General features: G+C 40.0%; 1 protein-coding gene across 7 annotated transcripts in view; it reads left to right on the forward strand.

The window, feature by feature from the left end:
• Positions 1–18542, forward strand: part of ATP8B4 (ATPase phospholipid transporting 8B4 (putative)) — a 197608-nt gene that overhangs the window by 166154 nt on the left and 12912 nt on the right. For all 7 annotated transcript variants that reach the window (XM_074327762.1, XM_074327761.1, XM_074327760.1 and 4 more), the window contains 2 exons: positions 12097–12180; positions 14934–15179. In XM_074327762.1, the coding sequence (XP_074183863.1) occupies positions 12097–12180; positions 14934–15179 (330 nt within the window). The remainder of the gene's footprint in view (positions 1–12096; positions 12181–14933; positions 15180–18542) is intronic.

Raw genomic sequence — 18542 nt, forward strand, 5'->3', positions numbered from 1 at the left:
TCATATTCATATTAAAGGATATTACTTAATCCCATATCTTGGATATCAGGAATGTTTGGACTGTGGGTGTCAACTGTGAAATGTAACTCCTATAGCATTTAAATATACTTATGAATAAAAAAGGTGTTAGTGTTTTAAACAACAACAAAATAAAAAGATTGTCCTTAAAAATGAAATGGGAGCCATAACTCATTAAAGATTTCTTCAGTTGTTCTTCCTCTTGGGTTTAATCACTGGTTTCAATGACATGCATAAAGCTAACTTTTGTCAATCATTTTATTCCAGAAAAAATGAGGATGAATTAAATCTTTGCATTCTATATTATCTTCAATGTGCCAAGGGAGATTAGAAAATCCTTTTTGTAATGAAAATAGGTTTTGTACATCATTTTCTTTTTTTGAGAAGTTGAGATTTCTTAAAGTGAGGGACACCTATACCCACTCCTAGTTTTCTCTTTTAAGGACAACATTCCCAGAACGAAAAGCAGACTCTATTGATATTTTTGATAATCTCTAGATAGCTGAAGTAAAGCGAAGTCTTGATTTTAGCTTCTCAGAAATAAAACTTTTCTTAGCTCTACTTTGAGAAGGCATTGTGATGGGGATATTTACCTGCTCACAATTCCATTGTTGTCTGGCACAGATGAGTACGGGAGTGTGGCCTGTGCCTTCCTAGGCTGTACTTTCTTTCCCTCCTTGTTAGAATGAAGCAAGGCTATTTGCTAAGCTCTGTCTCTGAGAGATCCAGTTTTCATATTGTAAAGATTTGAGCCTTTTGAATAATCACAAACTATGCAGGGACACCTTAACCTGCACTTAGAACTCTTTGGGCACAGAAAAGTTGTTAATGATTTGTACAATATGCAGACACACCAAGATTAGATAGGCACGTTCACTGCCAAAGTTGTCTTTGTTAAAACTGTGAAGTTGAAACTAGTGTTCCATAACTTCTAACCTCTACATTTAGATGATTTTATGCTCTGCTTTCAGGATCTGATAAAATTGGTCAGTCAGATGTTAAGCAACTAGATTTTTAATTCTCTCGCCAATGTTCACATTTAAAAAGAGAACAGCAAGGGAGAACAATGATTGCTCCAAAGACATGAGTAGCTGATGTTTAAACCCAGCTGTAAGAAACATCACCTGTCTAGAATTAAGTTGCTTAAGTCTTTGATTTAATTGCAGATGGGCAGAGCCCCTACTGGGATCTCTGCTCCAGGGCTACCACAAGTGGGAGTGAGAGCCGCCTAATCTGAGTGCTGGTTGCTATAGGCCCCGCCCCCCGTCTCCATCTCTCTGATGCTCAAGGGTTGAGCTCCTGCAGATTCCCCCAGTGATTCCAGTGAGGCAAGAGGGGAATGGACCTCCCGGGAAGTGTCCTTTAGTGCTCAGAGAGCTGAATGTCCATCTTGGGCTCTTTTTTCCCCACTGGGTGCAGTGCTGTGCCTCCTGGGAGAGGAGCGATGTGGTCAGGGGATAATGGCTTCTCTTCTCATATGCTCCTCGGTCTCTGTGGTCTGGGAGGGGTGGGGGTGCTTCAGCCTCATTCCCCAGTTCTGGATTTTCACAATGGTGCCTTGTCTGTGGATAGTTGCCAGTTGGTCGTCTTGTGAGGGGAACTAACACTGTTCTTGATGGCATTACTCCTGAAGTCACTTTTTTCCAGAGAGTATTTGGCTTCTGCCAGTTCTCTGGGGACACTGCCTACCTACGATCTTTATATCTGTTCCAGGATCTTTTGAATTGTAAATCTGGTGAATACCATTTGTGGTGCAATTTTGTAGGAGATAATTTTTTGTCTCTCCCTTTAGCTAGTATCAAGGTTGACAGTCACGTTTTGTTGCATTCCCTTCTGCACATGGATTTTTCCTTTTCTCTCACACTAAGAATTCAGCCCTTAGCTGCCTTAGCTTTATTAGATTCCTGATTTGGTCTAATCTTGGCATCAATAATGGTGTCTCTTACAGTAAAGTGTGTCTTAGAGTCAATGAGATTTGGTATTATTACCCAAACTCATTGGGCACAGAACCCTGTTTTTTTGTTTTCCCCCAAGCAATATGCATAATGTCCTGTAGAATACGTGCTATATAGAACCCACTTTGGCAAATTCTGGAATAGGTGTCTCTTCAATGACAGTTTCAAAACCTGACAATGCCCTGCTATTTATCTTAGTTCCAATGTTTTGGAGGCAGTAAGATGTATGAAGGACAAAATTATGCTAACAATACTATCTCCATAGGAAAAAAGCTATTTATTTTTCTCCCATTAAAAAACATCCATTTTTTTTAATTAACTCTAGTCCAGGGGACAAAAGAACCCTGTTTTCATGTGCTAAAGTGTAGAGGGTCCTGCAAAGTCTTTTCCACCATCCTCAAAGTTTTTCTCTGATTATAAAAATAATTATATGTGAATATATATCAACTTTTATATATTTAAGACCATACCAGTTGTATCTTTCTTATTTAAAAAAATCACGTTTTTAGAAATCCCTCGTTTTACATTCTTGACTTTTTTTCTAATGTCAAGAAAATTCATTCTGAAATATGGATTTATTATAAATTATTTAACTATTCTGATTTTATGAATGTTTAAATGTTGCCATTTTAATTGAATATTTATTCCTTGCCCTTGGCTGTGAGTCCTATGACACTGTCAAATTGCTAGTAGGAATACTTTTTTACCATCTTGGGAAGAAAAAACAAAATGATGAATAGGACAAGTCCCTACCCACCTGGAACTCATTTTCTCATTGGGAAAATAAAGAATTGCATATAGTAAGTCCAACAGAAGTATTGTAATTGAAGTTAATATTAGAGCATGGGAAAAGGAGAAATTTATGAGGATCTGGGACAACTTCAGGAGCTCAGTTAATCTCAAATGAGTATATGAATGTTTCCAAAATTAAGTGGAGGTCTGAGGCCTGAAAGTCTACCGACCTGCAGGGATTCAGGGGCTGGCTTGTGTAAAGGTATGAGACTGTAGAGAAAAAGGAGGAAAACCCTCCCCACGTACCTGAACATGTTCCAACTGACCAGCAGTTAGCTGAATTAGAAATCTCTTTTTCATTTCTAAAATTTCGTTTAAAGTCAACTCATTTAGAAAAATCTTTTTAAAACTCGATGGCATTGAAGGGGGATCATACTTAATGGTATTTTGTACAGCAAAAGCGTCTTCTAGAACAGGCGCTATTCCACTATGAAGATGGAAATTCTGGTGTTCCCCAGACCCACCCAATATAAGTGGCCTGGTGTGTGGTGATACCGAGAACTGGCTGTGAGAGCCTCTTGGAATTGACTCTTTCTCATTCCCTGTTTTTCACGAGAAGGTCCTGATTAGCAACAGGTTTAACTGAAAAATCTATTGGCATTTTTTCTTAGCCCTGTTTTTCTAAGGATGATATGCTGTAAATGAGGCAAGTGAAAAGAAAACAATATATTTGGGAGAGATACTAGTCTTCAGAGAATGAGATTTTTTGAATAGGGGGTACTTTTGGAGTCACACTTTTTTACCCCATTGAGATCATTTGGGTGGCTTTGGCCTCTAAAGCCATGTGCTGGGTGACAAGGCTTTCTTAGCCTCGTAAACCCATTAGGTAGCTTACTTCCAGTCTGTTAATGCAAGTCGGACATCTGAGGTCTCTCTACCCCATGCCATTACTCTCCTAAATTGCTTCAATGGAATTGAAAGCTCCGTGGTGAAATAAAAACACGGTAGTAATAAAAACTCGGAAGATTTCAGGAACAGCAGGCATGTGTTTAAGAGGCCTTTGCCTTCCTTGGTAGGCCTGATCGTCAGTCACTTATCTGTCCCACCCTGACAGAATCGAGACTCACACACACACATCCTCCAACACAGAACATACAGTCTTTGAATTCTCATTCATTTAACAGGAATAAACAGAGTGCCCGTTTAGGGCCAAGTGCTCTGCTGGCCTCCAGGGACACCAGAATACCACAGGGATACAATTCCTTCCTCAGGGAACTTACATTCTGAGAACAATTTTATTTTTATTTTCATAACTGTGAAATTGATGTGGAATAATTCCATAGTCACCTTTCTCTTATTTTTCCACCAAGAGGTTTTTTTTTCGTTATTGGATTTTTCTTTTTTTAATTACATTTGTTATGGATGAGCCATGTCTTGGGGCCAACTCTGTCCAATCTCAGTATGATTCATAAGTACCTAAATATTTCTTCCCTGCACCTCTCCACAGATTGTTTTGAAGTAATCCACTCTGCAGCCGAAAACATCCGACCAAATGTAAACAGATTGTGCTTTCTTACATACAATGTTGACTTTTAAAAACACCAGTTTAATTACTTAATGAAGTGACATGTGCTATTTCTTTACTACCTTGGCCTGTCTCTCAGAGCCTGGTAAATTTTATCCAGGCTGTTCCTCTCTGATCGCTCCAGTAGATTCTAGCCAGTGCCCCATCCTGGTAGGTGGGCTGGGGTAGATGTGCAAGCCGATCTTGCTGTGGCGTGCGAGGCTCAAAAGGGCCAGTGGGTGGGATCGTGCACTGCCTGTGGGATGAAGGCACTTAGGACATGTCAGATGAATGATGATGTGATACAGGCTAGGCTGTGCTTGTTTTATGGACTTTCTTCTGGTTAACGTCAGTACCACGCCTCTGTTGTGATTGCTTAGGGACACACAAGAAAAGACTCTGCCTGGGAAGAACCAGACTCCTTTTGCTTGCTTTCCTGGGTGGACTTTCCTGAGAAACAGCTGAGGTACAGAACAAAAAGTGTACGTTTTGTTGAAATCTAGAATCTTTGCTCTGGCAGGGAATGTCAGAGATAATGAATCCAGCCCTCCCTTTTAGAGAAGAAGAAGAACCCGAGTCCCCCAAGAACCAAGGCAAGCTGGGGCTGGACCCCAAGTCTTCCGACTCTCTTTTCAGTGCTCCATCTACTCTGCTTGATAAGTGGCCACTTGAATTGTCACAGACTTAGAAAGGAGAATATTTTTGGAAAGGCTGTATCTTAGAAAGGCTATTATCTTTTATTTATTTTTTTCTCTTTTTAAACTGTCTTCCCCCAAATCTCTAACCAGGCAAATGTTTGCTTAATTTTGAATCTAAAGGAGAAACATCCAGGAAAACTCAGTATAATGTGACTGTTGGGGGAGGAAATTAACTCCTTTACTGAGAGAGAACTAATGTCTTGGGGCGTATCTCCCAGACCTTAAGTCCTTAGAAAGGCCAAGACTGTCACTAGGCAAACTGCCTCCTAGAATCATCTGGAAGCTTGAAGCCACCTTCTGCCAACAAACACTACAACCAAACTGCTACTGAGAGACAATTTAAATATAATCTGTCCTGATGAGATTTCCAACCAGATTTCTGGACCAGAGGGGTTTGGAAAAAGGTCAAATAAGTCTCTAAGCTGAATCATAGATCCTTTTTAAGGACATGCCTCATCCTTAATCTGTTATCAAAGCCCACATGACTTTCATGGAGTCCACTGTGGATTTGTGTGCACTATTAGTATGTGTAACTAATTTCAAAAGTACCCTATGCCCTCAGGATTTTTAATAAAGATGAGCTGTTCCCACCAGGTATAGAGCAAAAAAAAACACACAAAAAAAACACAAGACATTGGTTGAGGCCCTATTTAGGAAATTCGTGTTTGAAACTATGCAACTACTGGCACTGTGTACTTGTGAGATGATATTATCTGATGACAATTTATCATTGTCAGTGAGATACAGAGCTGTGTATGGTTTTTTTTCTTTCTTTTTTTTTTAATTCTGCTGTGATATGGAAACAATTATGTTGTCAAGGCCAGAAAAACTTTAGTTCTGACAAACAATATAAGAAAACTCATAATGAAAAGTTTGGAAAGTGACACGAAAGAGTGCAACTAATCTCAAGGCTTTGACGACTTCATGGATTTGGTTACCTGAGAGCCCATCTCAACCTGGCATGGGGGTTCCTTTCCCCCTCGCCATCCAGATGTGCTCTGTGGAAAACCCAGGAAGGGGCGAGTGCTCAGGCTCAGGCCATTCCTGGATCCTGCGAATGGGTTTCTGCTAATTACACAAATCAGTAACAGATGTGCTGAGGCTGAGCACCTCATATTTATTCCAAAATGTGTTTTCTTTAAATGACAAATGTTTTTTAAGGCCAAAAAGAAAAATATATATATATTGTTATATAATTTCCCCCTGCAACACACAGCAAAAAGGGGAGACATGGCTCCAAAGAGGTGGTTCATCCCGTTATTTGAACAGAGAGCTAAGCCAGTGGTCTCAGAGAAGAAAGCCCTTAGTAACTTTAAGAGCCTTATTAAGGTTTATTTAAATGTGGTATTCTGTAAATCATGGAGTTTGTGTTCCCTAAGCTTTTACGTTATAATTTATAGTTGGAGTATTTTCGCTCTATATAAAACGGTATAAGCGTGATAAATTGCTCCCACAAAGAAGGCAGCAAGTTGGAGTTTCCTTAAATAGAACATTTTGTAGCCAAGGAAAGTAAGACTCAGAGAGATTGAGTATCTTACTCAGGGACACCCAGTTCTGTCTCTGACTCCAACCCTGTTACCCGTAAGACATTAGCTTTCCTTCGTTGAATACTTAGCACATGCCCACATGCCAGGCGTGGAGTTAGGTTCTTGGACCCATACAGAGGACTGAATTGTATCACCTGCTCAAAAGGAGCTTACAGTCTAGTGGTGGTGGCACTGGGAACTGGCACATAAATAATGAGAAGTCGACAATTATGAAGCAGTGAGGTATGGAGTGTCATGGTGTTACCAAGAATTAGCTGGAACCCAACCCTGGAGGGTGGGAGTGAGCAAGGCTCAGAAAGGCTTCCCGGAAGACCAATACCTTGGATCAATCATAGTGAAACAGGTGAGGAGTAAGAGGATGGGCATACCAGCACACCGCTGTGTGCTGGCACACACAGGAGGAAAGTCACAGAGTGAAGAATGGCTTGGGCAGGAACACCAGCGTGCTTAAATCAGTGGGATTTGGGGATTAATTTGACGTGAATGTCGGAGAAAGGGAGAAATATTAGATTTCTCACTTGGGTTCTGGGATGGATGTGGAGGTGTCGGAAACTGATACAGGGAACACCAGAGGTAGGTTTGGTTAAGGAGGTGTGAGAATGAGTTCAGGTGTGCATATGCTGAGTTTGAGGAACCTGTGGCACATTCTTAGGGGAATGTCTAGTAGCACGTTAAATATGTAATATTTATAAAAGGTTGTAAAATAATTGACTCATCAAATATTTATAGAGCACCTACCTTTGGCTAGACACTGCTTTAGGCATCAGAATTGTAGTTGTGAAAAAGGCTGTTTCATGGAGATTATCTTCTTGTAGGATGAAGACAGGTAATAAAGAAGTAAATAGATAAGATAAATTCAGAATTATTATTAAGAAAGAACTGGGTAATATAAAAAGTCTCATTAAGAGGTAACATTGTAGTTGTGTCCTAAGTGTTTAGAAGGAAACTTTCATATGAACACCCTGGGCTTAAAGTATTCTAGGCAGAGGGCATAGCAAGTACAAATGTCCTGAGGTAGGAATGAGCCTGGTAAGTTAGAGAAACGCAATCAGTGAAGCTGAAGCTCAGTGAGTGAGGCAGTGCAGGGAAGTGAACTTGAAGAGGTAGGCAGGCATGGAATCAGGAAGGGGTTTATGCCATGGTGAAGAGTCTGGATTCCATTCCAGGTAAAATGGGAAGCCTTTGGAGGATTTTAACCTGGGTAGACGGAGGCTAATGTTATCATTTTAAATGACAAAAGCCAGCATACAAAATTGTATTTATTGTATACTCTCAACTTATATAAAACAATATGGGGAAAACGCCTTTAAGACAACTTGTCAAATGATACCACTGATCGAGAGAAGTGGTTTCATGCAATGTATGAATTGCTGTGAATACTGAGGCCAGAGTACCAGGCCAAGAACTTGGTCCTGACACTTGCTAGGCCGGCAGTTCCCAAACTTTATGATCTCCAGACCCTATCTATCAATATATATCATATTAGAAATTAAAATGGAGAAAAATTTAAAATTCTTTTACTAATTCATTAAAAAAAAATGAACTCAGAATGTTTACCTAAATAACATATTTGAACGAGAAAAAACAACAACTGTATTTTCCAAAACAAAAAATAAGTTAGTGAGAAGAGTGTCATTTTTTATACTTAATCTCTTACTGTTTGGCACAATAGGAGGCAGCTGAGTTTCATATCTGCTTCTGCATTTAGTTGGTTGTGTTATCACAAGTCATATACATTTATGTGAGAATGAGAGTGAAAAGGGCAAATAAACAACTTCTTAGTATCATTGTGAAAATAGTTTTGACATTGTGGATCCCCTAAATGTTCCCTAGACGACACTTTGAAAATCTTTGTGTTCGATGTATGACATCTCCTAACTTGATGGGCCTCAGTTTCCCCATCTGTAATTTGGGGGCCATTAATAGCACTGACCTCCGACGGTTGTGAGGATGTCATGAGTCAATATATGTAAAGTCCTTAAACTGGTGCCTCGTACATAGTACCATGTTTCCCCGAAAATAAGACCGGGTCTTATATTAATTTTTGCTCCAAAAGACGCATAAGGGCTTATGTTCAGGGGATGTCATCCTGAAAAATCATGCTAGGGCTTATTTTCCGGTTAGGTCTTATTTTCGGGGAAACTGGGAAGGTGCTCAGTAAATATCAACTGATTTTCTTTTTCTTATTGTGATTCTGAGTGGCAATAAAAACTCTTCCAAGAAATTGCAAAACTCACTTAAACTTTGTTCTCACTAATTTTCCCTTCCTGTCCCCTCTTGCTGCGGTTGTGAAATGAGGCTTCAAATCCTAATGCCAGTTTACAAATTCTGCTGTCAAATAATCATAGGTTTTACCTCGTACGAGCCAGTTTGTGATGATGGTGGCACTTTCTGCCAGACCATCAGCTACTTACTGTTTGGCAGGTCATAATCGCCAAGCTTCTTCCTTTCTTCCTAATACCTGAAGTCATCTCTTCTCCATGAGTGGAAGTTGGGTGATGGATGAGATGAGGAAGAATAAAATGATTTGACAGCAGCAGGTTCTGCCTGAGGCTACAAGACTTCGTTTTAACTGCTTTCCCCCTCATTTTTTCCAAACTGCAATCATGAAATGAATTGATATATTTGAGGAATGGAAGTCAGTTGCCATCACCAAATAGTTGAGAACTTGTGTCAGCTACCTTTTTTTTTTTGGATGTGGGTGAGTGAAATTCCCAATCTTGGCTTCACAGTGGAATTACCTGGGAAAAAATTTAAAATTACCGATGCCTGGATCATCCCACCCCCAAAGATACTGATTTAATTGGCCTGGGGCATGGCATGGGCACTGGGATTGTTAAAATACTCCCAGTTTTGCCAGGCTATGATTTAAAAAGGTCATGTATTTTCTTTTTTCATTGTAGAATACAACAGATCTACAAAAAAGTACCTAATAGTTCAAAGTCAGATTAACAAATTGTAAAACGAACACCCATGTAACTATGATCCAGTGCAAAAAACCAGAATGTTGCCAAACTCCCAGTAGCTCCCCTTACTTTTTCTTAGCCAGACCCTTTTTCCAACTCTAGAGGTAACTATTACCCTGACATTTTACAATCAATCTTCATTGCTTTGTCTTTTAATTTTATCACATGACTATGAAGCCCTAAACAACATAGAATAGATTGGTGCATTTTGAACTTTACTAAAATTGAATCATATTTTTTTGTCTGGCTTCTTTTGCTCAACATTATTTATATTTTTTATTCATTTGTGTTTTTGGACATAGCTGTAATTTCTTGCATTTCATTATTCTGTAGTATTCCATTGTATCAATATAGTACTACAGTGTCTTTCTCCATTCCACTCCTGAGAGATATTTTCGTTGTTTCTGGTTTGGAGTTAATACAACCAGTGCTGCAATGAGCACTTTCATACAAGATGTGATCAAAAATTATGGTGAATATTTAAATTTAAAAAAATTATTACATAAAAGACACATTGCCATTAATGCCTCTCAAAATACCCCCCTCACTTTGAAGGCACTTGTCCCATCGTTTTTGCCACTTTCTGAAGCAGTTGTGGAAGTCCTCTTCCATGAGTGTCTTTAGTTGCACTCTCATGGTTGCCTCAATGTCCTGAATCAATTCAAAACGTTTACCTTTCATGGTCATTTGGACTTTGGGGAAGAGCCAGAAGTCGCACGGTGCCAGATCCCAGATCCAGTGAATAGGTGGCTGAGGACACACTGTAATGTTTTTACTTGACAGACATTTTCATACCAGAAGCGATGTAGGACACGGAGCCTTTCCGTTGTGATCACAACGTATGGTGAATGCTGCTGTTGAGCGCCATCCAGTGGAAAGGCACGGATCTTCAATATGGGAGGTGGCATGTGGAACCTTAGTAACAGTGTGTGTGTGACAAGTTTCAACTTGTTCGGTGCACTCAGTTGGGTTATGGTTGAGAGAAGGTGTATTTTAAAGTGTGCCATATGTCATCCTACATCATGACAACGCTCCGTGTCTCACATCGCTTCTGGTATATGGCAATTTCTGTCAAATAAAAACATTACCATGTATTCTCACCCACCTTATTCACCGGATCTGGCACTATGCAGCTTCTGGCTCTTCCCCAAAGTCAAAATGATTCAGGAAATCAAGGCAGCCACAACAGCGCAACTAAAGACATTCAGGAAAGAGGACTCCCAGAACTGCTTCAGAATGTGGCGAGAATGATGGGATAAGTGTAATTGAAGCAAGGGGGAGTATTCTGAGGGGGATTAATGGCAATGTGTATTTTCCTGTAATAAATGTTTTTTAAATTTAAACATTCAACGTATTGTTTGATCGCACCTCGTATGTCTCCTGGTACATGAAGGCAGAAACTCTGAACTCATATATCTAGGTATAGAGTTGTTGAAAGCATTCCCTCATCAGAAGAAAGAGAGAGACTGAGCTGCAGTTCTGATGGACTCAGGGTAGATAGGAGTTGGCGTCTGGGATGCTGTTAAAGACTCCTACTCTGGGCTGTGACCCTGGAGGATGCATGCCAACCCTTGTTGCATACAACATTTTCTCAAATGTCACTTCTCAGTGAGACCCTCTCCAATCACCTTATTACAATCACAACCCTCCTGTATTTCCCTTTCCCCTCTTCTCCCTACTACTTATTATCTTCTAACTCACTTACCCCATATATGTTTCCTGCCATCATTGGATTGCAAGCTTCATGAGGAATTTGTATCCAAATGATCATGTTGAATTACCATTGCTTAGAACCTAATGGTTCTGGCACATAGTGGTTTCTCAATAAATGTTTATTGAATGAATGTATGAATGAATTTATGATATCAGTGGTAGAACAGACATTGGTTAGAAGTGGGATACCTAGATTTTAAGTTTTGCCTTTGCCTGTTTTAAGCATTGTAACTCTGAAAGATTCTGTTTCTACATCTCTATGTACTCATTAACAAAGTGGGGATACAATACCTGTTTTACATGCCTCATGGACTTTTAGTGAGGATCATGCAAGGAAGTCCTCTATATAGGTGTGAGGGGCTATTTTTATTGTCTTACTTGTTTATACCCAGTATCCTGGGCAGCTAGCTCCATACCCACCTTACTTTAAACCATTCCCAAGAAAAAGTGCTCAGGGTAGAGCTGACAGGTTAATTTCTGCATCTTTTTCTGAAGATTTTAGTGGCTCCTTTGTGTATCACTTAGATTAGACCACTGGATTCATTATAAGCCATCAAAAACCTGAAGAATGAAATAACAATCCACCACAAGGGTCCAGAGCCTTGTATGTGTCCAGTGTTGTGTTAGGTGTTCTATACATGTGATCTCCTTTCATCCGCACTGCAACTCTGCAGGGAGAGCATGGCTTCATTTTAAGATGCAGAAACGGAAGTTTAGAGAGCTCTAATAACACACTAAGGCAGCAGAGCTGTTAAGAGACAGAGCCTAGGGGAGAACTCATGTCTGTCTGACTGCAAAACTGAACTCTCACCCACCTCAGGAAATTGAGATATGTAATCCAAGAGCCAATAGGTGAATAGCCTCATTCCTGGTGTTTCTCACTGATGTGTTATTTCTTTTCAGACCGTCTATGACCCGTGGTTCATTACCCTTTTTAACATTGTCTACACATCACTGCCTGTTTTAGCCATGGGGATTTTTGACCAGGTATGTGTTTGTCTCTATCCTTACAACTTATTTTGCTCTGTTGATGCCTTTTAATTGCTTCTAACTTCTAAGTAGAAGACACAAGTCATGGAAGGAGTCTTAGGAGTGCAGTTGTTTTAATAGGTACTGCATGGATCAAAAACCATTCCAGTCCCTCCACAACCCCCAAAGGGTTCTCTGATCAAAGTTTTGTTACTCTCCTCTTAGAGATTCATATCCCACATTATTGCTGTTAAGGCTCTGAGACATCCTTCAGGAAACAGTCTCTTTGACTTCAGTTGAAGTCAGCATTTCCCAAAGTCATATGACTGTACTTTTACTTATCTATTTTTCATATATCATGTATGCCTCAGGGCTAGTGCCTCGTGGTTCATGCACCAGGAAATCCTGTGTTAGCCTCTGAATGTGTGGAGAACCACAAGTGATAGAAAATCATGGAACTAGGTTTGAGTGTAGAGAGCTAGCATCTGCAGTGACACTTCCTTGGCCAGCACAGCTCAGACCAGGAAGTACAGGCCAGCAGAGCACCCTCCTAATGGGAGAGGAAGACACAAGCCTTACAGCCATGGAGAGAAAGAGTGCAGTCTTCTATTGTTTAGCTCAACATGCTTGAGAGGTGAGAAGGGAGGGGATCAATTACAAAAATGGTGGCTCCTTGGCACACTCAGAGTCTTGGAAGGTATTTCCTGGAAGGGGGAAAATGTCTGGCTGCCTATGGGGAAGTAGAAGTCTCGCCAGAGGACTTTCCATGGCACAATTAGAATGTATTATTAAAAAAAATTTTTTTTTGAAGTATTTTTAAGGAGACCAGATTTTCTCCAGGCTGTTGTTAGACCCATTTGCTAGGCCTCATTTTCTGGCCCAAAGCCATCTATTGCAAAATATAAATCTTCACATTATGAGCTTACTCCACTCTCTCATTCTGTGGCTTTATAGTCAGTTATAAGTGTCATTTTTCCATATGTAAAAATGGCAGTTTGTGAATGGCATATTTTATGGAATTCTGCACAAAATAATAGACTCATAAAGACCTTAGATGTAAAGGATTTAAGCACATTCATTTCCAAGTGTCCATGTTGACAAGTAATGCTTTCCTTAGTGCTTTGTATCTGCCCAGAATGTGGAATAAAATAAAAACTAAAGTTGTTTTTGGGAAAAGATAGTTTTTGTGCAATTTGAAAAAAGTATATAAGCCCCTATTGCCATCCAGTTGAGTGTCTGCTCCTTTTCTTTCTCACTTTGTCAACATTGGTCCTTAAACTGATCACAGGCTCATGGAATCCTATGCTGGAAGGACCTCAGCGATCACCTACAGATCACTCATTTTATAAGGAGGAAGCCAAAGCTCAGAGGTTCAAGTCACTGCCCTAAAGCCATATGGCCAATAAGTGATAGAACTCAGCCTAGCACAGGCCACTTGACTCAGAGGTTGCTATGACATTACTATTTTTATTCTCAATATCATTATTTTATTTGTTATTATTTATAGAGGTCTCTGTTATTCATTACTTATGGTGTGGCAAGAACTCTCTGCTGAATACATCCTCACTTACAGAAATGTTAACTGCACCTCCCTCACAGGACCACTGTTAATGATTTCTGTAAGTGAAGAAACCGAGACTCAGACAGGTTCAGTAACAGGTTGAAGGCTGCACACCTGCTAAGCTGCAGAGCTGGGATTTGAATTCAGGATTGTATGGCTACAAAGCCTGTGCACATATAATCCCATCAGTCACTGGGCTGGGGAAACAAGCTCCAGCAGATCTCAAAATAGGACTTCCTGAAGACAATATGTCAGTGATCTTCATGGCACGCCATTCAGCAAGGCCCAAGCCAGCCCACAAGCAGGAAGGCAGACTTGGTCTCCCCCAGAGTTCATGCCTGTGCTCCTTCCTCTTTGGCTGCTTCTCCTCCACCCATGCTCCTCTGATGTCCTTGCCCTCCTTTTTGCTTTTGGCATTTGGCTTTGGTGCTCACAGCATTACTTTGGAGTTGGTTGGAAATGCAGAATCTCAGGCCCCACTCCAGACCTACTGAATCATAACCTGCTCCCCAGGTGGGTGGTATGCGCATTAAGTTTGAGAAGCACTATTTTAATTTCTCCCAGGACCCCTGTTGGGGCCAAACTTGACACCATCTCATTCTTTGGAAACTCATTGTCCTAAACACCAGGTAACTGCCATTGGAATCCTCACTGGGTTCAAAACTCAGCTCTTCAGGTTAAGCTCCCTTCCCACCTAGAATCCCACATGCTATTTCTCCCTTTCCCTGTTCCCTTCTTCCTGCTCTCCCTCCCCCTGAAGTTGAGAACTCTGACTGGCCAGGTCTAACTCTGCAGTTCTTGCTCTGCTGCCTTCACCTAGTCACTACCACTCACTGCCTTGGCAGTTAACCCCTGGGGGCCCATTGACGGCAAATGATATACTAGAATTCTGGGAGCACGAGTGCAGCTGCAGGAGAGTATAGGAAACAAACTTCAATTTGAAGCCAAATATCCGGGTACAAGTCATGTTCTGGTTCTGCTATAAGAGCTGTGAAACCTCTCATGAATCTCTCTTGGAAACTCAGACTCCTCCTTTATAAAATAGGGATCATTTTAGTATCCTCTGGGTTATTGTGGGAATGCAAACAAGATGAGTAGTGCACATGAGGGCATGCTTAGACATGCACTTGCTATTTCTGGAGGTAGGGAATTCAGGGCCTCTCTGACTTCTCCTCAAGCCTCTTCCACTGAAGTAACACTCTGTTTATAGGATGTGAATGACCAGAACAGCATGGAGTGTCCCCAGCTCTACAAACCTGGACAGCTGAATCTACTTTTTAACAAGCATAAATTTTTCATCTGCTTGGTGCACGGAATCTATACCTCATTCACCCTTTTCTTCATCCCCTATGGGGCCTTTTGCAATGTGGTTGGAGAAGACGGGCAGCACATCGCCGACTACCAGTCTTTTGCAGTGACAATGGCCACATCTCTGGTCATTGTGGTCAGTGTGCAGGTAATCCTGTTGCTGAAAACATCTGAACTTGAAGGCTTTACAACTTCTAAAAATCTGGTTCATGGTTGACTCGTTTTGTCAACTTCTTGGGGGAACAAAATCCTAAAGGAATACTGGGATTTTCCTTTTAACTACACATTTTGAGATGAATGTTAGATGAACCTCTTGTGGTGATCATTTCACAATATATGTAAATCGAAACTTCATACTTATATAGTGATGTATATCAATTATTTCTCATAAAACTGAAAAAAAAAAGAGAGCAAAAGAAAGCACAAAGTTTTAACGTAAATTACCAGATGTGGGGAATTTGCATTAGCTGACGATAGCCTCCAGTTAGTAAAAACCTCACAATGAATCGCTTCTTGGCGTTGAGCACTGCATGTAAAGAGATATGATTATACAAAAACTTCCTACTGGTGTTTGAAGAAGAAATTTTTCCACGTATAACACAGAGAGAAACTTCCCCATGATTTCTAGAAGACTTAATGATTTCCAGGTTTTAAAGTGAAATCTAAAGTTTATTTGGCAATACCTTTCCTTGGAATTATTCAAGAGGTTCAATATTATATCTGTGGTACCTCCGAATCTGAAGTTTGGAGAAGCTCTTCTGGTGGGGATGATTTTTAGGGTTCCATTGATCTTCTTCCTCTGGGCATCTTGAGTTATGCTTCTATTTCCTTTTAAATTCAAATGGTGGACAATACTATTAGATATGGAGTTAGTTGTCCCAAAAGCTTTCTGAGCCATTAAAATCTGTTGCTCTGGGTGGGTACAGAGAATAGTGAATTCTGTTTTTTATTTTTGTTTTGTTTTTGTTTGTTTGTTTGCATTTCTTTGTTTTTAAGGGGCAAGTATGAATCAAGAGCTTAATTTTTATAGAGTTTGAATTGCCTTTGGTCAGTCCTTTTTCTATCCAACAAACAATCTCTTTTACAAATCTTAACTGCTCATGTCCAACAAAGCATCTCATTAAACATAGACTTTCTCTTCATGATTCAATAAGTATTAAATAGATTCAATGGATTGAATGTGAACATATTGCTTTTAAAGGGCATCTCTGCCATCCGTTGGCCCATTTATGTGATTATCATTAAGTCCATATGAAAGCCATCTAATATTTGACATCTTGACAGTTCAAAATTCAGAATCAGACAGGTAGCATCCAAAAGCAGAATCAGATTTCTCCACTCGAAAAAGGGTTCAGTTTGTCTGTTTCACAACTAAATAAAGCATACTGATGCTTTGTGAACCCTCCAAGCCTAGTGCCTCTATGTTCAATTTTGGAGCACAGGAGGAAATCATGGCATGACTTGGAAGCATCTGACATAGCATCCGACGTAGCTTCCATAGAGTCCAATATAAGGATAAGGTCTATATCACTTCACAAGAAATTATTGCTCCATCTTTTCTTGTAGGTCTTGCCATTGTATTGTTTTGAGCTATGTTTTGCTCTGTTTCCTTTTGATCACTGAGCAAACTCTGTGTGTACTCTTATAGTTCCAGTCCACAGAGTTGGGTGATTTACTCCTTGTCATGAGGGTACATTTCCAGCTCTCTCGATTCTCCTTCCAGTAGGAAGGGCAGTTGTGAGGTGTACAGAGACATCTTTTTAGTGGTAACAGCTTATTCACCTCCAGGTCAGACCTATTACTCAGTACTCCAAGAGATGATTTGAAAGGTAGTAACTGAGGTAAAGGGCCAATATCTGAAGAAAAAAGCAAAGGGAAACTATTCTTCAAACTGTCCTTAACATCATCTGCTATATAAGTAAGGGTGAAAAACTACCTGGACAATTTATTGTAGATATGACAGACACTATATCTTTTTCGTGAAACTGGTTTTCACAATTAACTCTACAATTTTGGTTAACTTTACCTTTTTAATTAAAAAAATGTCTGTTGGTATTCTTATGTATCTTTTCCTCTCTTTCCTTTTGCTTATCTCTAAATTGTTTCCTTTGTGCTATCACAGCAATGCCAATGCTATGTTTCTATAGTAACTTTAGATTTAGGAGTTTTCCCCCCATAAATCACACAGTTCTTGTTACAGTTGGATGTCACAATTACATTTCTGCTTTTTTCACAAGTAGAGGGATCGTAGAAACAACCTTATTTTAAAAATATTATGTAGTTACAGAAAAGATCACAGAATTTTGCATTCTGTAATTCTGAGTTTTTCAAATAAACTATTCAAAATTTCTTACCTTGGTTATCAAAATTTTGTAAGAATGATACCCATGCTTTCTCAGAGGTATTCATACTTAGAACTCAAAGTAACCACAGATCCCTCATTCAGGATGCGTTGGGTAGGGATATCCAGGTCTGTCTGGTTCAGGCCTAATTCACCATTTGTCTCTCTAAGATCCAGTCTCTGCCTTCCAGCTCCTTAAGGGCAACTGTGGTCCACCTAGCTTCTCTCTAATGTTAACATTAACATCTTACATAGCTATTGTGCAGTGGTCAAACTATGAAATTAATGTTACTACAGTACTATTAACTGAACTACAGATACTCTCAATTTTTCCATTAATGACCTTTTTCTGTACCAGAATCCAGGATCCCACATTGCATTTAGTGGTCACGTCTCCTTGGTCTCCTTCCATCTCTAGCAGTTCTATAATCTTTCCTTGTCTTTAAGGACCTTGACACTTTTGAAGAGTATAGTGGTTAGGTATTTTGTAGAATGTCCCTGGGTTTTTTCTTTTTTAGGAATGGACTGAAGTGAGTCACTTAGTCCTGCCCGCATTCAAAGGGAAGAGAATTAAACTCCATTGCCTAGAGAGAGGAGTTTCAAAGAATTGGTGGTCATATGTTAAAGCCATAACAGGTATAACTTTCAATAAAATTGATCTAACAAACTGGGTTCAAAGATTTTCCCAAGATAACACAGTGATTGCATTGCAAGTTTAGGACTAGGATTCAGTAGTCTTATTTCCCAAATAAATGTCCTTTAATAAATGCATTTGTGAGTGTTCTACGACAACTGTGAGGCAAGCATTTCCTACAGCACAATTATTACTGGGCTGCAGGGTAATTAGTCACAGTTGAGAAGCAGCAGTGCACACACGTGGAGTTGTATTTCAAAAGTGAAGGTGCTGGGTCTCACCATTGGTGGCTGTGATCTCTTTGCCATGTTACAGGATTGAAGTCCTCTAAATCTTATTCACATATTTCCATCCCGTAGATTTCTCCTCCACCTGATTCCTTCATGCCCTCACCATTAATTCTGAGAGCTGGAGGGGCCTGAAACACCAGGAAACTGAGAAAGTTTCTGGGCAGGAGAATAAGGTATGAGAGATCCAAGATAGAGATGGTGGCCTAGAAACAGAAAAGATGAGAATGGATACCAGTTTCCAACATC

This window comes from Rhinolophus sinicus, linkage group LG03, assembly GCF_036562045.2.
Source record: "Rhinolophus sinicus isolate RSC01 linkage group LG03, ASM3656204v1, whole genome shotgun sequence".
Classification (NCBI taxonomy): domain Eukaryota; kingdom Metazoa; phylum Chordata; class Mammalia; order Chiroptera; family Rhinolophidae; genus Rhinolophus; species Rhinolophus sinicus.